The sequence below is a fragment of the Aquarana catesbeiana genome, linkage group LG06, assembly GCF_042186555.1.
Source record: "Aquarana catesbeiana isolate 2022-GZ linkage group LG06, ASM4218655v1, whole genome shotgun sequence".
Taxonomy (NCBI): Eukaryota; Metazoa; Chordata; class Amphibia; order Anura; family Ranidae; genus Aquarana; species Aquarana catesbeiana.
In genome coordinates, this window is record NC_133329.1 from 35,840,620 (window position 1) to 35,862,943 (window position 22,324).

The 22,324-nt window shown below is 41.1% G+C and overlaps 2 protein-coding genes across 5 annotated transcripts in view; one reads left to right on the forward strand and one right to left on the reverse strand.

Moving 5' to 3' along the window:
* Window positions 1-22,324, reverse strand: part of LOC141148310 (guanylate-binding protein 1-like) — a 1,084,899-nt gene that overhangs the window by 350,407 nt on the left and 712,168 nt on the right. The window lies entirely within an intron of this gene.
* Window positions 1-22,324, forward strand: part of LOC141148309 (guanylate-binding protein 6-like) — a 291,205-nt gene that overhangs the window by 226,923 nt on the left and 41,958 nt on the right. For 3 of the 4 annotated variants that reach the window (XM_073635616.1, XM_073635613.1, XM_073635614.1), the window contains 4 exons: window positions 5,687-5,874; window positions 19,166-19,420; window positions 20,642-20,919; window positions 21,215-21,427. In XM_073635616.1, the coding sequence (XP_073491717.1) occupies window positions 5,687-5,874; window positions 19,166-19,420; window positions 20,642-20,919; window positions 21,215-21,427 (934 nt within the window). The remainder of the gene's footprint in view (window positions 1-5,686; window positions 5,875-19,165; window positions 19,421-20,641; window positions 20,920-21,214; window positions 21,428-22,324) is intronic. The other variant, XM_073635620.1, reaches the window with a different exon arrangement.

Here is a 22,324-nt window from a genome sequence, read left to right on the forward strand (position 1 = left end):
GGATGAATAGTGAGTGTAGTCCCGTTTGTTGGGATTAAGTTCCCTCCAGATGTCAGATAGGCCATGTGTGTGTATCGCCTTTGCAATTCTGAGACTTTCTTTGGTGGGTCGTGTGAGTTGAGACCGTGGGGGTTTAGACTTATCTAACCCCTGATCGAACGCTGCGTTCAAATCACCGCCAAGTATGATCATCCCCTCCAATTTCGAGCTAGTGAGTGCAAGAGTGAGTCAAAGAATGTAGCTTGTCCTCTATTCGGTGCATAATAGGAGACCAAGGAATACAGATGGTCTCCCACCATGCCCTTAACCAAGAGGAACCTTCCCTCTGGGTCAGCATGCTCAAAAATTTTCACAAACTTATGATTTTTGGAGATTAAAATTGCGACTCCCTTGGTTTTGTTGTTTGCGCTCGCTAGGAAGAACTGTGGGAAGTGTGGGTGAAGAAACTTAGGGCTATACCTGGACGGAAAATGCGTTTCTTGCAGCATAATAATGTCTAGCTTGAGGTGTTTATAATAGTCAAGGACCTTTCTCCTTTTAATGGGGGAGTTGAGTCCCTGGACATTGTGAGATGCTATTTGTAATTGAGCTATGGGGCCATCAGCCATGGAGCAGAAGGAGAGAGATGCAACGTAAACAGCCCCCACTTACCCTGAGGTGTGTTGACACTTGGGTGGAGGCGTGATGAACCTTGTACCCCATTGATGGGTTATGGGTCGGTACTTCCTCGAGGGTGTGAATGTTATCTGAAAAACAAAATGCAGTTAGATGCAATGTTGTAACCGGGAGGGAGGGAGGGAAGAACAGAAAAGCATAGTAAAATCCTCACGTAAGCTTATCCTAGAATCTTGCAGCTTAACTGGTTATACACTCCTCACCTCCCCTGCTTGCATGTTTCCCTCCCCCTAACTCCCTAGTCCCCTTTCTTGTACAGCAGAGCGTCCATTGAGGGAGCTATTTAGGTTATCCCTTATTGAGTGAACAAAGTACTTTCTGGAGCCATGGGGGGGTAAAACTTCCAACCTTGTGAGGTGTAGCTGCTTTGTGGACAATGTTCGCTGCGATAAACGAGGTCAGTGGGAAGAAAAACAATAAAAAAAACTGAAAAATAAGTGTACTGAAGCCTCAGTAACCGGTGCCCGGGTGACCAGCGTGCCCTAGGATTGAGGCACGAGGGACCCCCACAATCGGGGGAATTAGTCCTCTGGTCCCTGCTTCACACCCGGGATGTATAAAGTGATATCCAAGTCGGCCCCGTCTTCAAGATGGGTTGTTGTCTTTGGCCTTCTTAGCTTTTCCTGTAGACCACAGAGGAGATTGGGGGCTGGTGAGGGTCTGTCTTTTGTTGGAGATGACTCCGGTATTGGTTGTGTCCATTTCAGCTTCCTGGGAGATGATTTTCAGGTGTAAAAGGAGCTTTTCTCCTTCTGGGAGGGATGAGAAAGCAAATTGTTTCCCCTTGACGGAAAACTTAACCGCGAACGGGAAGGACCACCTGTACTTTATGTCTCTTTGGGTGAGAGCAAGAAGTAGGGGTTTCAATGATCTCTTTCTCTGGATCGTGTAGGGCGAGAGATCCACAAAAATCTGCACTTGGTGACCCATGCACATTACTGTGTGAGCGGTCCTGGCCTGTGTCATCACTTCCTCCTTCACTGTGTAGTGATGGGGTTTGGCAATAACGTCTCTTGGAGTACCATCTTTTCTGGGGGGCCCCAAGGCTCTGTGGGCCCTGTCCAGCTCTAGTCGGTGAGCTGGGATGGTGGGGATCAGCTGTTTAATTAGGTCTTGTACTGCTTCAGGTATATTTTGAATCGTTTCAGGTAAGCCACGGATTCTGATATTGTATCGTCTTGACCTATTCTCGAGTTCGTCAATACGTGCCATTGCTATGTCGAGTTGGTCTTGCACTGTACAGATGTGCTGGGAGTTTTGGTTAGTGATAGTTATAGTTTCTTCAACTTTGTGTTCGATCGTATCGATCCGGGCTCCTAGATTGATAAAATCCGCCTTGAGATCCCCTGTGATTCTAGCTGCCGTTTGTGCTAGCCCCTTGTCCAGGAGATCAGAGAATCTGTGGAAGAGGGCATCCATTTGCAGGGCCTGGTCTCTGGCCTGGAAATCTTGAGGAGAGAGGCCTGTGTGCCCTGTGTGAGATTCCCTGGGAGACAGAGAATATTCCTTCAGAGGGCGGTCTATGGGGGATTCAGTGGAAGCTGGCGAGGGGGTGAGGATAGGTGGGCATCCCGGTTGCCTTCCTGGAGTGAAGTGCAGGGGGAAGTGGGGTTGCTCTGATCTGTAGTCCGTATGACTGGAGAAGCTGTGGTCCTGTGTCTGTGGCTTTGCCTGTGCTGCGGCGGCCATCTTGGACGTCCCGGCCGTGTCTGCTTCTGCCAATTGTGGCCACAGGTTACTTTGACCGGTGCCCCTGTCATATGGGGGTGTAGCTGGGGCCTCATATTGTGTCTCTCCTTGTTTTGAGGTCCGTCAGTGCGCTGAGGAAGGCGTGATGGGCGCCGTCGTTTCGTGAGCTCTAGGCAATCGCGGCCATTTTGCGAGCTCCGCGCATGCGCCCCCCATATTACATATATATCTTTTTTTTATCATATTCTGTTCTATTGTTTTTCTATGCTATTCTTTTCTTTTCTATTCTATTCTAAACTTTTCTACTCAAATTTAAATTCATTCTTTACAAAATTAGAATTTTGGAAGATGGCTTCTGAAATTCGAATTTTGTATAGAATGAATTCGAATTTGAATAGAAAAGATTAGATTAGAAAATAATAGAAAAGCATAGACTAGAAAAATAATAGAACAGAATAAAATATAATATATATATTATATTTTATTCTATTCTGTTTTATTGTTTTTCTAGTCTATTCTTTTCTACTCTATTCTAATCTTTTCTATTCTATTCGAATAATTTTATACGAAATTCGAATTTCAGAATATCGTTATATATGGAATAGAATGAAATAGAACTCTAATAGAAAAGACTAGAATAGAAAAAAACAATAGAACAGAATAGAAAAAAAATATTATATATATATATATATAAATAAAACCATCTTCCGAAATTGGAATTTGGTACAGAATGAATTCAAATTCAAATAGAAAAGATTAGAATATAATATATTTAATTTTTTTCTATTCTGTTCTATTGTTTTTCTATGCTATTCTTTTGCATTCAAATAGAGAAGATTAGAATAAAATAGAAAATAATAGAGAATAATAGCATAGAAAAACAAAAGACCAGCATAGAAAACACACACATATATATATATATCATCTTCCAAAATTTGAATTTCATATAGAATGAATTCAAATTCAAATAGAAAAGATTAGAATAGAATAGAAAAACAATAGATCTATATCTATATATATAAATTATATATATATAAATTCGAATTTCGTATAAAATGAATTTGAATAGAAAACATTAGAACAGTATAGAAAAGAATAGACTAGAAAAACAATAGAACAGAATAGAATAGAATATAATATATATATATATATATATATATATATATATATATATATATATATATATATATATATATATAATATTCTGTCCTGTTCTATTGTTTTTCTAGTCTATTCTTTTCTATTATTTTTATTCTAATCTTTTCTATTCAAATTCATTCTATGCGAAATTCGAATTTCAGAAGCCATCTTCCAAAATTCGAATTTCGCATAGAATGAATTCAAGATCGTATAGAAAAGTTTAGATTGGAAAAGAAAAGAATAGCATAGAAAAACAATGGAACAGAATAGAGAAAAATATTATATATAGATATATCTATATCTATATAGATATATCTATATAGATATATATATATATATAATGTAATATATATATATATATATATATATATATATATATATATATATATATAACATCTTCCGAAATTCGAATTTCATATAGACTAAAATCAAATTTGAATAGAAAATATTAGAATAGAATAGAAAATGATAGAAAAGAATAGCATAGAAAAACAATAGAACAGAATAGAAAATAGAAAAATATTTTATTCTGTTCTATTGTTTTTCTAGTCTATTATTTTCTATTATTTTCTATTCTAATCTTATCTATTCAAATTCATTCTATACGAAATTCGAACTTCAGAAGCCATGTTCCGAAATTCAAATTTCGTATAGAATGAATTCAAATTTGAATAGAAACGACTTATATATATATTATTTTATATTCTATTTTATTGTATTTTTTAGAAAATCTTTTTCTATTTTTTTCCAATTCGATTCGAATTTGTTTTCGAATTTGATCGTTTTTTTTTCGGATTCGTTAAATTCATTACTTTTGTAATTCGGAAATTCGGATGCATCCGAATTTCCGAATAATGGAAAATTCGTCCGAATTTTGATTCGGAACAAAACGAAATGCACATGTCTACCTAGTCATATGAATTTAATCCAAAGGAGATGTCAAAGAAAAGTTCTTAAAGCAGGGTTCCACCCAAATTTTGAACATTATCTCTATGCATTCTCTTCCTTGCCTAGATGCTGACATGCTGTGTAAAAAAATTTAATTCGCCGTAATTACCTTATTTTTTCTAATCTTCTTAGCACTTCCTGGTTTTCCTCCCATGGGAGTAGGCGTCCCCTGGGAGCTAGTCTCAGGCTTCCCAGCATGCATTGTGCAACAGCGTCATCACAACATCTCGGTGAATGCTGGGAGCACAGCATTCACCGCATCCAGGAAATACATGCTTGTGGGCTTCAAATGCCCACAATGAAGATGGAAACCGCCTTCAGTGAATTTTATAAGTTATTCTTTACAACGGAATCGGACACAGGCGGACTTATTACACAGAACATGTGAGTAGATAATCATGAGAAGAAAAGTTTGTGAATGAACTCCAAAAAAAAAAAAAAAGATAGATAGGTGGACCCCCGCTTTAAAGTCAAAAGTGGTACCTTTTTGATTCTGCAAATGACAACAGGACAGTCAAACGTATTTCAGGGGCTCAACACTTGAACTTCATTAAGTCTCTAAAATAAACTAGATATCAACTAGCTGCTCTGACGCCTTTTTAAAAATGTATCCTCCTGGTTTGGGTTGAATTTTTCCAGGAGCTTTGCTCTGGATCCAACTGATATTTTGTTAAGTTTAGAGCCCTAAAAAAGGGGAATGCTGAGGCCCCCAAACACATCGAATGTCTGGTGTTTTTATGCTGTCCTTTGCATAAACAATAAAATACAACTTTGTACTCTATTTACTTTTGTTTGGCGCTCTCTTTTGCTTGACATGAATATGGACTGCTCAAATCGGGTGACCTCTGCCTTTCGAGAGGAGCACAATGTTTTGTGAAGAGCTGCCAGACACACATTTTTTGGCTTTATAAGGCATTTTCTCATGATATATTGGGGATCCATATCCAGCACCTCATCTTCATCACAGGAGAGAGTGAATAGGAAGTGTCCACCTTGCTGGGGAGCAATATGGGCACAAGCATAAGAGCCATCCTACACCACAGTCCATAAGAAAGAAAATGTCATGTGACTTTAGATTGAGGTAAGTAGATTTGTTTTAGATTAGTTAAGCAGGGGATGAGGGTTCTTTTTATTTCTCGCTATCCCAGAGATCATGTTTAAAATACTCTAGTTCTAATCCTAACTAGATAAGTGGAAAAAAAAACTGTTATATATCCTTATAAACATTTGAAAGATATGTGGGGGAACTCACTGAATTAATCAAGGTAAGGACTGATAACATTCAGGACAAGGAGGCAGCCTTTTCCACATACTTCCCCATATTTATCTGGGCAGTCAGAGATTTCTCGCTGGAACTGGAGCTTAATGGGGAACCGATCTCAGAAGATGATTACCTGAATAATGCCCTAAAGCTTAAAATACGTAAGTATATGAATTATCTATAAACCAAACAAAGCATTTCAAAGCATTTTATCGTAGTCCTTACATAAGAAGCTAGGACACTGAAAGTGGACCTGTGCTTTGTTTATTTATGGAAAAAAGCAACATTTTTTCTTTGGTGCCATTTCCCCTTCACCAGCGTTTTGCCCAACACTTCTCACATATTCATTAAAAATATTAAAGGGGTTTGATCCCTTATCTGCCATTTTACTGATCAGCTGGCTTCATAGGATAAGATCTCTGCTACAGGTGAGCAAACTTCTGAAGAGTGGGATCAGTTGTGGTTTGGCTGAACTTTTTAAAATGAGCCTCCAAAATCTTATGAAAGATAAAAAAAGAGAAAGGGCGTCTCCATCTCCATGTAAACCATTTACAGTGAAACCTCGGATTGCGAGTAACGTGGTTAAAGAGCGTTTCGCAATACGAGCATTTCTTTTTTGAAAATCCTGACTTAGTTTGCGAGTGTTGTCTCGCAAAATGAGCAGGATTCAGGCCACAGTGGTGTGCAGTACCGCATTTGGCCAGAGGTGCTGGGGAGTCGGAGCCAGAGCGGAGCCGTTCGGAAATACTCAGAAAAACTCAGAAATACTCTGTTCCCGAGCATTTCCAAGGCTCTCCGAGTTCAGCCGAGCTGTGCCCGAGCCTTTCCGAGTATTTACAAGGCTCTCTGGTGCCCCCCCACCTCTGGCCACAGGAGGTATTGCATGCCATAGAAGTCAATGTGGAACAAATTATTTTAGTTTCCATTGGCTTCTATGGGGAAACTCGCTTTGATATGCGAGTGCTTTGGATTATGAGCATTCTCCTGGAACGGATTATGCTCATAATCCAAGGTTCCACTGTATTATAAGGAAAAGCGAAAAATTTGCAAACACTTCATCAGGGATAATGGCTCTGAAATGTGTAGCTATGCCCCCCTGATATTCTGGCTTCACTGCTACCCATCCCGAAGCTGAGCTGAGTGTAGCCAAATCGACATTCTCTCAGAAGCCGCCACCAAGCATTTCTGGAGAACTTGCATTCCACTTTCAGACTGATAGCACTTCCTACCCTCTGACCAGTAGCTTCCTGGCCACATTCTGCTAACATCCGTGTATACCACCTGCTTGCCTGCTGATCTCTGCACGTCGCTCCCGCAGTGTCAAGCCAAGCTCTGCATCATCCAGCCGCTTTCCTGCCAATCTCTGCACAAGCTGCTCCACATATAGCTTTCATTTGAGATATGCAGATTTTATCTCTGATGCAGTGAGTGCATTATTTTATTTGTCTTTCCTTATAATAAATGGTTTACACTTAGACGGGTGGCACCCTCTCTTTTTTTTATCTTTTTTATATGTGTATTAGGTTTGCCAGGGACCTGGTATAGAGGAGCAGCTTCCATCATTTTAAGTGACTTTTTAGTGGACTTTTAACCCTTCAAACATGTTGACATTTATTTGACTGTCCCTCCCATGCATGATACATTTTGTAGTTTCAATGGCCACAATATTATTCTGATATCAGCGCAATAGTCTTTCCTCTCTTACCTCCAAGATGTCTGAACCAGAAATCACAAATGAAATCAGTGGAAATTGGAACCAGTCTTCAAAAATGATGTATTATAGAGCAGCAAATAATGCAAAATTGTATACAATGGTTTGGGATGTTCATGTCAGCCCTGTCTGGTGAGATGACAGGACCAAAAAAAAATAGCCTGAGCCACTTCTTCCATGGAACTCTAGAAGGAAACTAAAATAGAAGGATGGGAACTGGTGGCACTGGCAGTCAAGCTAAGGGTGTGCAGGGGACAGCAGAAACAGATATGAGGCAGAAGCTCAGAAGCAGCCTTTGGTTCCTTTTCTAAAAGAACCCTTTGGGAAAATGAGCTGCCACAAAAACACTGAAATTCTGTAACAGTTCATTGAAATTATGAAATTCAATTCAAATTTAACATGATTCAAATTTTGGGATCCACTCCAATCACCTATCTTTAGCTCTACTAGGTATCTAGTAATAAATCGATAGAACTGAAAATTGGTTTCAGTGGATCTACAGTAAGGGGATTTTTCCCTCACTGAAGCAGATCTGTGATTAAAATGTAGTATGGGTAGACTCTGTTCTGGTCCTTGGTTGCTATCTCTCTGATAGCAATAAAGCCTTGTGTTAAGGCTTGATGAAGACTAGTGTCTCCCAAAGGCACTGCACTCAGCTGGCTCCCATTAGTGAAATAAAAGAGTCACTAGTCTTCATCAAGGATTAACACAGGTCCCATAGTGCATTCTGTTGTGATTTTATTGACGTCAACTGTTGTAGCTTTGAAGAGGGGCTTTTTTTTTCTAAAACATGTTGGCTGCATCTGAGGTTTTTAACCATTAAATGTTTCAAATAGTTGTTTAACTGAAATGAACTTTTGTACCAGTCAGTCTTTCATACTCAGTTCCACTGTGGCAGGCTGAGTAGGGTTGAAGCACAACTGATGAACTTTTTAAAATGTTGCTAGTTATGAAAAATCCATTGTGAATCTTCATCACTACTGGAGTACTTAAAGCAATAGTAAACCGCTATGTGCATTTTTCTTTTTCCAACCTGCAAGGCAATAATATAATGTGCGATTATGCATTGCATACTCGCACATTATGTGAAACTTTGATTCCTTATTGCAGCAGCGCTATGTGCCAGATGTCAGGACACATATAAGTGAGACCAAATGATTAAAGAAGATTCATAGGAAAGTTCAAAAGGGTTGTAGTCTGTGGATATGAAGAGTTGACGTCCGGAAGTGACGAAACGCGTCAGGGTCATAATCCACCGGAAGTGACGTGTGCGTTCCACGCACCGGAAGGAACCAGGAAGCGAGTGAGATCAGCTGCATACAGCGAGCACTCTGGAAACACCTCCCGGGAGACGTAGATTCAGGCACAGTGCACTTTACAAACGCTTTACTGTTTATTTTATCTGGTACGCAGTTCATAAGGGGGGAGTGATTTTTTATGTCAATAAACTTTCTTTAGCAATATTATGCTGTATGGGCATGTTATTTTCTCCCCTTATGTGATACAACATTAATCAAGAGTGTTAGCGACATCTGGTGGTTGGATAGAGAAGATGGAAAGCTATCAAAGATAACAGCATAAAGGCTTGTTTTTTCTGGAATTGTGGTGAGTGCAATCTCACTGGGGACACCCCCTCACGCGGTGATTACTCTTGGTGAAAGAAACTCTTCATATCCACAGACTACAACCCTTTTGAACTTTCCTATGAATCTTCTTTAATCATTTGGTCTCACTTATATGTGTCCTGACATCTGGCACATAGCGCTGCTGCAATAAGGAATCAGAGACTCGGCACCATTGATTTATACTTTATTGCTTATGTATATATGTTTTTCATTTAAGTAGCTGCTTTATCTCACTACATTTGATCTCAGGAGTAGTCCTAGGCGCAGAGCAATGTGAGGTAGAGGCGCTATTTTCCACACATTTTTGCATACAATTATGTGAAACTTACCTGACTGTGAAGCCCTCCAGCGCTGCACTGAGAGGGCTGACATCGTTACCTTGTCTACCTTCTGGACTCCAGCGGTGTGAGTGTCCGGAGCCACAAAGGCGTCACTCCTGCGCATTCACGTGGGAGCCACCACTTACGGCACAGGACTCTGAAGGAACGGCCTGGATGCCCGTTCCTTCAGAGCGCATGCACCCGTGACGTCACCGCCTGCATGTACAGTAAATACCTCCTAAACTGTGCATGTTTAGGAGATATTTACAGTACCTATAGGTAAAAGTCAGAGATGGGAGTTTACTCCCACTTTAAGAGGCCATAAGAGGACTTCTGAAAATTGAGGGTGGGTTGCCCACAGGTTTTTGCAGGTTTCATAAGGTGTTAGCTGAATGAGAGGGGTCCTCAGAGGTGTGTCACAATGGCCATAGAATAGGCTATATTTGTACAACTTGCAGAAGGTAATGAGAATGTCTTTCAGCATCTTAGAAAAAAAAAATCCAGACCAGAGGTTTGCATGCCCTACCGTCCTCACTGTATGAAACCTCATGTCTCCCATTTATATTATTACCCAGATTGCTTCAACAGTGCTGCAAATGTGACACACACCCGAAGCTCACTACACCCCCTCCCTCTTGTTGTTTCTGAACTCACTTGCTTCCACTGGGATCCCAGGACCATAAAAACCAGCATCATATTGGGGATTGGGTAGGAGATCAGGGAACACTCTGCAAAATATGAACCTTGAAGCAATCTGCTCTGAGCACATTCAGGTTCAGAGCTATCAATGCCGTGATGTTAAAACAGTGACAGTTTACCAATTTTCAAAGGTAGAGGGGATACAGGACCTCATTGGTGCTCAATCACATAGTACAAAAAGATTTATTAGATTTAAAAAAAAAAACATTAGTATTTATTTGAACATGATTGTTTTAAAACTATTTGTACAACCATTTGGTATCATTATTCAGATACATGTAGCATTTGATCAACACCACGGTTGTACTTCCGACATGTTTCACGGCATTCAGCTTCTTCAAAGGAAAGCATAATGAGTTCACTGATAAGGCAAAAAAAAACTAAATCAATAATAAACAAAGTATAATATACTCATATTAAAGCTCCATAACATACATAAAATGAAAAATAAAAAAAACAGCCCAAAACTGATCAGGAGGCTGCACCCCTCAGACAGACATCAGTTCCCCCAAAATGTCCCCTACCTCCAAATGTTGCACTTTGTGGTAGGACTAAAACCAGAGCGAATAATGATAGTAGTCTGTCCACATGGGCCACTTGTACTGAACGCCGGGGGGGGGGGGGGGGGGGCAGAGGGAGCCTCAGATAATCTAATAATAAATATATGTCAATAAAACAAAAAATAATTAAATAAATAAAACAAATAGGTACACCTGTAACTCAAAAAGATTCTACTACAGTTTATTCTGTTTTATATATTTTCTGTGATATTTACTCAAATCAGATTCCAGTGTAGGAAGCCTCAATGTCCACGAGATGACATAGTTAGTCAAGTTAAAAAAATGACACAAGTCCATCTAGTTCAACCATAAAAATAAATAAAAAATAATATCAAACAATCCTATATACCCAATGCTATACCCACAGTTGATCCAGAGGAAGTCGACCGTATTTATATATATATATATATATATATATATATATATATATATATATATATATATATATATATATATATATATATATATATATATATATATATATATACAGTGGGGACGCAAAGTATTCAGACCCCCTCACATTTTTCACTCTTTGTTATATTGCAGCCATTTGCTAAAATCATTTAAGTTAATTTTTTTCCTCATTAATGTACACACAGCACCCCATATTGACAGAAAAACACAGAATTGTTGACATTTTTGCAGATTTATTAAAAAAGAAAAACTGAAATATCAACTGGTTCTAAGTATTCAGACCCTTTGCTGTGACACTCATATATTTAACTCAGGTGCTGTCCATTTCTTCTGATCATCCTTGAGATGGTTCTACACCTTCATTTGAGTCCAGTTGTGTTTGATTATACTGATTGGACTTGATTAGGAAAGCCACACACCTGTCTATATAAGATCTTACAGCTCACAGTGCATGTCAGAGCAAATGAGAATCATGAGGTCAAAGGAACTGCCTGAAGAGCTCAGAGACCGAATTGTGGCAAGGCACAGACATGGCCAAGGTTACAAAAAAATTCTGCTGCACTTAAGGTTCCTAAGAGCACAGTGGCCTCCATAATCCTTAAATGGAAGACGTTTGGGACGACCAGAACCCTTCCTACAGCTGGCCGTCCGGCCAAACTGAGCTATCGGGGGAGAAGAGCCTTGGTGAGAGAGGTAAAGAAGAACCCAAAGATCCCTGTGGCTGAGCTCCAGAGATGCAGTCGGGAGATGGGAGAAAGTTGTAGAAAGTCAACCATCACTGCAGCCCTCCACCAGTCGGGGCTTTATGGCAGAGTGGCCAGACGGAAGCCTCTCCTCAGTGCAAGACACATGAAAGCCTGCATGGAGTTTGCTAAAAAACACCTGAAGGACTCCTAGATGGTGATAAATAAGATTCTTGGTCCGATGAGACCAAGATAGAACTTTTTGGTCTTAATTCTAAGCGGTATGTGTGAAGAAAACCAGGCACTGCTCATCACCTGTCCAGTACAGTCCCAACAGTGAAGCATGGTGGTGGCAGCACCATGCTGTGAGGGTGTTTTTTAGCTGCAGGGACAGGATGACTGGTTGCAATCGAGGGAAAGATGAATGCGGCCAAATACAGGGATATCCTGGATGAAAACCTTCTCCAGAGTGCTCAGGACCTCAAACTGGGCCGAAGGTTTACCTTCCAACAAGACAATGACCCTAAGCACACAGCTAAAATAATGAAGGAGTGGCCTCACAACAACTCTGTGACTGTTCTTGAATGGCCCAGCCAGAGCCCTGACTTAACCCCAATTGAGCATCTCTGGAGAGACCTAAAAATGGCTGTCCACCAACATTTACCATCCAACCTGACAGAACTGGAGAGGATCTGCAAGGAGGAATGGCAGAAGATCCCTAAATCCAAGTGTGAAAAACTTGTTGAATCTTTCCCAAAAAGACTCATGGCTGTATTAGATCAAAAGGGTGCTTCTAATAAATACTGAGCAAAGGGTCTGAATACTTAGGACCATGTAATATTTCAGTTTTTCTTTTTTAAAAAATTTGCAAAAATGTCAACAATTCTGTGTTTTCCTGTCAAAATGGGGTGCTGTGTGTACATTAATGAGGAAAAAATTAACTTAAATGATTTTAGCAAATGGCTGCAATATAACAAAGAGTGATAAATTTAGGGGGTCTGAATACTCTCCATCCCCACTATATATATATATATATATATATATATATATATATATATATATATATATATATGTATATATATATATATATATATATATGTGTGTGTGTGTGTAATTCAAAAATAAGTGTTAAAAAAAACTTATTCCCACTGTGTATATGTATATATATATATATATATATATATATATATATATATATATATATATATATATATATATGTATGTATGTGTGTGTGTGTGTGTGTGATGCAAAAATAAGTGTAAAAAAAAAACACTAATTGCAGTGAAACTGGGAAGAAACTTCAATCTGCTGTATGTTGTTAAGCAGAATTTAGTAAAAAAAGATAAGGGTAGAATAAATATGATTCTTCTGGTGGTGCACATGTCCAAACAACAAACAATCAAAAAGTTGGTTGCCAAACTGAAAGTCCAAAAATGCTGTCAGACCTACAGATATAGAGATACAAAAAGGGAGACAAAGAATCACCTAGTTTGCATCTATGTGGCTTGAGTGGAGACTTCAACCTTAACACAGTGCATTAAGAATAGCTATAAAAAAACTCTTTACCTGCAATTAACTGTACAGCCAAGCATGGGCTCCCTGAGACTCCAGCTACACACTTGTGCTCGTGTGAGCTTTTATATGTCCCCACCCATCCGACCGCAGGTGCGTCAGGATGTGGTGCGAATGTAAATCAGGGAGCCACGTGTGTGCAGAATGTGGCAACTCCGTCCCTGAGGCTGACCTCACAACTCTGGGGGAGTGGTCCAGATGGTGATCCATCACGCCCATCTGGACATGCTGGACGGGAGGGAGGAGGGGTGCAAGCAGGGCAGATTGTTCTGATAGGACAGAGGTCCTGGTTTAGGAAGAGGGAATCGCCACCCCTCATCCACATCACGTTCCTAAGAAACAGGGCACAAAGACTGAAGCCGAGGGCCACAGGTCGGCCCCTGAACCGAGCAAACACCCGGCGGACACTAATGCCCCGTACACACGGTCGGATTTTCCGATGGAAAATGTGTGATAGGACCTTGTTGTCGGAAATTCCTACCATGTGTAGGCTCCATCACACATTTTCCATCAGATTTTCCGACACACAAAGTTTGAGAGCAGGATATAAAATTTTCCGACAACAAAATCCGTTGTCGGAAATTCCGATCGTGTGTACACAAATCCGACGGACAAAGTGCCACGCATGCTCAGAATAAATAAAGAGATGAAAGCTATTGGCCACTGCCCCGTTTATAGTCCCGACGTACGTGTTTTACGTCACCGCTTTCAGAATGATCAGATTTTCCGACAACTTTGTGTGACCGTGTGTATGCAAGACAAGTTTGAGCCAACATCCGTCGGAAAAAATCCTAGGATTTTGTTGTCAGAATGTCCGAACAAAGTCCGACCGTGTGTACGGGGCAATAGAGTTGGCGGGCTTTTCAAAGTAACGTACAGGTATGTTGCTCTGCCCAACCAAGCCATTCTGCCGACGTATATATGTGTGAAGTGGTCGGCAACTAACAGCATGTACAGCAGATTGAAGTTTCTTCCCAGTTGCACTGCAATGAGGTTTTTTTTTTACACTTATTTTTGCATTACATATATGTTATTCCAGTGCCTGGCCTGCTATCTCGTGGATGTCGAGGCTTCCTACACTGGAATCTGATTTGAGTAAATATCCCAGAAAATTTATAAAACAGAATAAACTAAAGTAGAATCTTTTCGAATTACAGGTGTACCTATTTGTTTCATGAACATATATTTATTATCAGATTATTTGAGACCCCCCATCCCCCCTGGCGTTCGGTACGTGTGGCCCATCTGGACAGACTCCTATCGTTATTCGCTCTGGTTTTAGTCCTACCACAAAGTGCAACATTTGGAGGTAGGGGACATATTGGGGGGAACTGATGTCTGTCTGAGGGGTGAAGCCTTCTGATCAGTTTTGTACTGTTTTTTTTTTTCATTTCATGTATGTTATGGAGCTTTAATATGAGTGTATTATACTTTGTTTATTATTGATTTTGTTTTTTTTTGCCTTATCAGTGAACTCATCATGCTTTCCTTTGAAGAAGCGGAATGCGGCAAAACATGTCGGAAGTACAACCGTGGTGTTGATCCAATGCACCTAAATAATGATACCAAATGGTTGTACAAATAGTTTTAATACAATTATGTTCAAATAAATACTAATGTTTAAAAAAAAAAAAGTACTATGTGATTGAGCACCCATAAAGTCCTGTATCCCTGCTAACTTTGAAATAAAAAAATTGGGATGTCGGTACCATGATTTATGCGCTTCTGGTTATGTCCTCATACTTTTTTTAAAAAGTGACAGTTTACAGTGTGCATGGAAACCTCACAAGTAGGGATGAGCCAAACTTGCGAACAGACCAAAATTTAGCACAAACATTAGAACCCCATTGAAGTCTATGAGACTCGAAAGTTCGAAATCAAAAGTGCACATTTTAAAGGCTAATTTGCATGGTATTGTCCTAAAAAGGGTTTGGGGACCTGGGTCCTGCCCATGGATCAATGCAAAAAAAGTTTTAAAAACGGCTGTTTTTTTGGGAGTAGTGATTTTAATAATGCTTAAAGTCAAACAATAAAAGTGTAATATTCCTTTAAATTTCGTACCTGAGGGGTGTCTATAGTATGCCTGTAAAGGGGCGCATGTTTCCCGTGTTTAGAACAGTCTGACAGCAAAATGACATTTCAAAGGAAAAAAAGTAATTTAAAACTACTCGCGGCTATAATGAATTGCCGGTCCGACAATACACATAAAAGTTCATTGATAAAAACTGCATGGGATTTCCCCATAGGGGAACCCCGAACCAAAATTTTTAAAAAAACTGGCGTGGGGGTCCCCCTAAATTCCATACCAGGCCCTTCAGGTCTGGTATGGATATTAAGGGGAACCCCGCACCAAAATAAATAAGAAAATCCATACCAGACCCTTATCTGAGCATGCAACCTGGCAGGCCACAGGAAGGAGGGGGGACGAGAGAGCGCCCCCCCCCTCCTGAACCGTACCAGGCCACATCCCCCCAACATTGGGAGGGTGCTTTGGGGTAGCCCACCAAAGCACCTTGTCCCCATGTTGATGAGGACAAGGGCCTCATCCCCACAACCCTTGTCCGGTGGTTGTGGGGGTCTGTGGGCGGGGGGCTTATCGGAATCTGGAAGCCCCCTTTAACAAGGGGACCCCCAGATCCCACCCCCCCTGTGTGAAATGGTAAGGGGGTACAAAAGCACCCCTATCATTTCACTAAAAAACTGTCAAAAATGTTAAAAATGACAAGAGACAGTTTTTGACAATTCCTTTATTTAAATGCTTCTTCTTTCTTCTATCTTCCTGCGGTTTCTTCCTCCATCTTCTTCTGGTTCTTCTGGTTCTTCTGGTTCTTCCTCCGGTGTTCTCGTCCGGCATCTTCCTCCGCGGTGTCGGCGTCTTCTTCCCTTCTTCTCCTCGGGCCGCTCCCCATTCCATGATGGCATAGGGGGAGGCTCCCGCTGTGTGACGCTTATCCTCTTCTGACGGTTCTTAAATAATTCGAAGCTCATCCCTACTCACAAGTATGTGTTGTATATAGCACATGCATTGTGGAGAAGGGTCCTTGTTGTGAGGAACTACAACATATAACACAATTCAGTTTTATAGCATTTTTTAGTGCAGTGCATGGCTTCTCTGGGAAGATCCCTTTGATTTCCAAAGAATTATGCTGAAAATTGCCATCTATTGTCTATTTTCAGCATACAAGCAAACTCTCCGATATCCATAAAAAAATCCTTTCCAGGCTCATGCTCACTGCAGCTCAAAGAAGCGGCTCCTACAGGCTTTTGAGCTTTCTTGAGCTCTCTTTTTTTTATGCCTGGAAAACCCCCCCCCCATGTTAGCCAATGTGTCCATGCACATTATGGATTTTTCAGGAGATTACAGGCATATACACTTGAAGACAGAAAAAAACCCCATCAAACTTGTGTTTTTGAGAGGAGCTTTCGAGCAGAAAAGACGCCTAATGTCGTGTAAACACGACACAAATTTGATCGCGTGTGGGCTTCATCGAACCTTTGCTGTCGAAAAATCAGACGGACTTTAGAAATAGAACATGTTTCAAATCTTTCCGACGGATTTGAGTCCGGTCGAAAAATCCGTTCGTTGGTATGCTAGTCCGATGGACAAACAAGGACGCAAGGGCAGCTATTGGCTACTGGCTATGAACTTCCTTATTCTAGTCCGGTCGTACATCATTACAGTCGAATCCGTCGGACTTTGTTGTGACCATGTGTAGACAAGTTTGATTCGACGGAACTCCGTCGTAACTCCTTCGAAAGTCTGTCGGAAAGACCATCGGACCTTTGATGCCGAAAAGTCCGGTCATGTGTACACGCCATAAGTGCCCAAAAAAGAAATGAGCTAAGGGGAGGGTTTGTGAAAAAAACACTTATGCTCAAAAAAGCCTAAAGAAGTTTAACCACTTCCCACCCAGCCTATAGCAGATTGACGGCTGGGCAATGGTTCCGTTATCCTGACTGGGCGTCATATGACGTCCAGCAGGATAACATGCCGACGGAGGCTCTTTACCACGTGATCAGCCGTGTCCAATCACGGCTGATCACGATGTCAATAGGAAGAGCCGTTGATCGGCTTTTCCTCACTCGCGTCAGACAGACGCGAGTAGAGGAGAGCCGATCGGCGGCTCTCCTGGCAGGGGGGGTCTGCGCTGATTGTTTAGCAGCCCACCTCAGATGACCACACTGGACCACCAGGGATCGCCACTAGGACCACCAGGGAAGGGGGCAACATGTGGATGGCCAGGTATGTACCTCATGGCCATCCACATGTGCCTAATGTGCCCAGTCAGTGCCCAATCTGTGCCAATCAGTGCCCACAAATGGGCACTGATTGGCACCATTATATTGCAGTGATGCCCAGCAATGCCACCCTTAGGGGCATCAGTGCCACCCATCAGTGTCCATCAGTGCCACTTGTCAGTGCCCATCCATGCCCATTAGTGCCCACCTATCAGTGCCCAGTGCCCATCAGTGCCACCTATCAGTGCCACCCATAAGTACCCATCAGTGTCACCCATAAGTACCCATCAATGCCACCTACGAATGCCCATCAGTGCCCATCGGTGCCACCTATGAGTGCCCATCAGTGCCACATACCAGTGCCACCTATCAGTGCCCATCAATGCCACCTATCAGTGCCCATCAGTGCTGCCTATCGGTGCCCATCATCAGTGCCCGTCAGTGCCACCTCATCAGTGCCACCTCATCGGTGCCACCTCATCGGTGCCCATCAGTACCGCCGTATCAGTGCCCATCAGTGCAGCCAAATCAGTGCCCGTTATTGAAGAAGAAAACTTACTTATTTACAAAAATTTGGAACAGAAAAACTTGTTTTTTTTCAAAATTTTCTGTCTTTTTTTAATTTGTTGCGCAAAAAATAAAAAACGCAGAAGTGTTGAAATAACACCAAAAGAAAGCTCTATTTGTGGGAACAAAATGATAAAAAAAAGTGTTTGAGTACAGTGTAGCATGTCCGCACAATTGTCACTTAAATTGCGACAGCGCTAAAAGCTGAAAATTGGCCTGGGCGGGAAGGTGTCTAAGTGCCCGGTATTGAAGTGGTTAAAGAAGCTCAAAGACGCTCAATAAAAACATGCAAAAGAGCCCAAAAAGGTACAAGCTTCTTCAAGTTGAAATAAAAGTTCAAGTGCCTGTAAAAACAGCTTTTTTTTTCTTTTTTTTTTTTAGCTGCAGTGTGCATGAGCCCTAAAGCCTCGTACACACGATCGGATAATCCGATGGGAATTGTGTGATGGCAGGCTGTTTGTATGCTCCATTGGACAATTGTTGTTGGATTTTCCGCAGACAAATGTGGGATAGCACGCTTTAAAATTGTCCGCAAACAAATGTGTGTTGTCAGATTATCCGATCCGTCGGACAAAACTCCAAAGTGCAAACACGCATGCTCGGAAGCATTGCTCACCATAACACAACATTAGCAGAATTTGCCCAAAGAGTGGCGCTAAAGACCTGAAAAACCACACAGTTTCTTGTTTGTTGGCTGACAATTCTTTGCCGTTTGTATGCAAGACAAGTTCATGGCCAACGTCTTTCGGACAAAAGTCCTACGCTTTGTCCACAGAAAGTCTGATCGTTTGTATGAGGCTTTAAATCCATGCCCCCTCCCCCCACCAAATAAAATGCAGCTCAGGTTACAGGACTCTTTTTTTTCGGGCAGCATCAATCAAGACTGAGGATAGACTGTGAGTACAGGACCCTTCGGGGAGAGGGGGAAGCTTTGGTGAACAGGACAGGTGAGCTCGGAGTAAAATAATCCTTGGGATGATGGAGATTTAGCTGATACCAATGTTTAGCAAGGAAACTAAAATAACAAATGATAACTTCTACAATTCTTGTTTGATTTTCAGAAGCTGAGAGTTCATCATCAAAGGAGGAGGAATATAATGACCTTAGGCGTCGCCTCCGGAATTATTTCAGGAAACGGAAATGCTTTGTGTTTGAAACACCAACTGACTCCATAAAAGAACTTAAGGAAATAGAAGAGCTACCCGATGACAGACTAAATGAGAAATTTCTGTCTCAGAGCGCCCTCTTCTGTGACTACATTTTCCAGAATGCTGAGATTAAGAGAGTTGATATCACAGTCGACGTCAATGGACACAGTGAGTTAATTTAATGGTGTATAGCTTTCATCAAATACGTTAAAGTGTACAGTGCCTTGCAAAAGTATTCACCCCCTTGGCTTTTTACCTATTTTGTTACATTACAGCCTTTAGTTCAATGTTTTTTTTTTAATCTAAATTATATGTGATGGATCAGAACACAATAGTCTAATGCCTTGTACACACGAGCGGATTTTCAGTCGGAAAAAACTTGGATTGTTTTATCCAACGGAATTCCGCTCAAGCTTGCCTTGCATACACATGGTCACACAAAAGTTCTCTGAACTTTCGACCGCCAAGAACGCGGTGACGTACAGCACTACGACGAGCCGAGAAAATAAAGTTTAATGCTTCCGAGCATGCGTCGAATTGTTTCCGAACATGCGTAGGAATTTTGCATGTCGGAATTTGTACAGAAGATTGGAATTTCAGAACTTTTTCCGACCGAAAAATAGAGAACATGCTCTCAATCTTTTGCTGGAATTCTGCCAGCAAAAGTCCGATGGAGCATACACTCAGTCACATTTTCCGACCAAAAGCTCACATCGGTCTTTTGCTTGACGCATTTCCAATCATGTGTACGCGGCATCAGTTGGTGAAGTAAAATTAGAAAAATATATACCTTTAGAAGGTATATATACCTTTCTTTTTCAGAAACAAAAAACTGATAATTGGTCTGTGCGTATGCATTCACCTCCTTTGTTATGAAGCCCATAAAAAGCTCTGGTGCAACCAATTACCTTCAGAAGTCACATAATTAGTGAAATGATGTCCACCTGTGTGCAATCTAAGTGTCACATGGTCTGTCATTACATATACACACCTTTTTGAAAGGCCCCAGAGGCTGCAACACCTAAGCAAGAGGCACAACTAACCAAACACTGCCATGAAGACCAAGGAACTCTCCAAACAAGTAAGGAACAATGTTGTTGAGAAGTACAAGTCAGGGTCAGGTTATAAAAAAATATGCAAATCTTTGATGATCCCTAGGAGCACCATTAAATCTATCACAACCAAATGGAAAGACTATCACAACCAAATGGAAAGAACATGGCACAACAGCAAACCTGCTCTCTCTCTCTCTCTCTCTCTCTCTCTCTCTCTCTCTCTCTTTATATATATATATATATATATATATATATATATGTATGTATGTAGATCTATCTATCTATCTATCTATCTATCTATCTATCTACATACATGTTTTTCCAATTTCCTCAGGATTGGGCGAGCTGGCAAATCTTTACACTGAAGCTCTAAACTCCTCTAATGTTGCCTGCTTGGAGGAAGTGGTGGTTTCCTTGGCTGAAAAGGAGAACAAAATGGCCGTTGAGGAAGGAACAAAGCTTTATGAGGACAGGATGAAGACCATTGTGTTGCCCACTAAAACACTCAACCAGTTCCTGGATCTGAGCACACAGTACGAAGAGGAAGCTAGAAAGGTATTTTTTGAAAGATCGATCAAGGATACAGATAAGAAATTCCTCAACGAATTTATGGTGAGTTTTGATGTTGTATATAAGCCCTCCCCGGTCTGTGTCTGTTCAGCTGCTGCTTTCCAATTGACATGAATGGGACTGCCTACACAGGGATGCATGGAACACCTGTGCATCCCTGTGCAGGCTATGTGAACGAGACCTTAGGCTTTTTTTCCACTTTTGATTTAGGTAATGGCAGTGGGTGTAAAGAACTAAAGTTTATTTTCGATCTTCTAATCATGAATGACTAGTAACTGGAAATAGTGCAAAAGGTTTGACAAGGGAACTCATGTTTTTTAAATTATTATTCTATAAGGAAATTGTAAAGAGGACAAGAATGGAGTTTAGTGTTATGAATGAGGAGAAGTCTCGGGAGAAGTGTGAGGCTCTTATTAAGAAACATTCTGCGGGCTTGGAAAAAGCTTTGGCTGAAGGAAAATTCTGTGTGCCTGGAGGACATGGAAGGTTCAAGAAGAGCTTAGAAGCCATAAAAAAAAAATATAACAGGGAAAGCAAAAAAGGAGTAAAGGTTGGTGGACTTATTATGTCATTCAGGATTAATCATGAAGTACAACTCATTATGCATTGTAAAATCACAGATTGCATTGTTGCATTATCAGAACTCCAATGTGGCAGCTACCAGTTCTGGAGCACTGTTAATAAAGTAACAATACGAAATACAAATCACATTAGACTTTAAATATTAGAATATTAAATTATACACTGTTTTAGGAATATTTGCCTTGCACTTCTTCATCCCTCTGGAATCCAAAATTTGGATGTTGTTAGATTCGGATAGGATTTAATTAGTCCAATCCAAATGTCAGTGTTATATTTGGTGACTCAGATTCTCAAAGGACTTCTAGGAGAAGAAAGGCTGAAGGCAGCTCCAAAGACTATTCCTGAATTTTATCTGCTTCTGGTGTTCCCTGATCACCCTTAAGCCCCGTACACACGGGTCGAATGTCGGGAGACATCGGTCGGTTAAAAGAAAAAAAAACATCCGGCATTCCCTTGGTGTGTATTCTGGCCCGTCCCACAGAAGCTGGCTTTGGTCGGATGTGCATGCTTGAAACCAGCAGCCAACCAACTCCTGATAAACGCTCTCAGCCAATGACGGAGAGCGCTGATCAGAGAGTTCTGGTTGGGGGGGGCGTCTCCCCGTCAAAACACAATAGCTGAGCGGGGGAGATCACTGAAGTAACTTTGCATAGTAAGTACAGTGTCTCCGACCGCTGGGTTGAAAGAAAAATAAAAAATCATAGTGTATACCAGGCTTCAGCCTGACTCCGAATGCCAACAGGCCCCACCTGGCTTTCATGGCTGCTAGGAGCTGTTGGTGTTTTTTAATTTCCCCAGACTGTGTCCCAGTATTTCCATTTTTTACCCCTATGATCCCATCAGACAGGGCTGCCCGGAGCTTCCA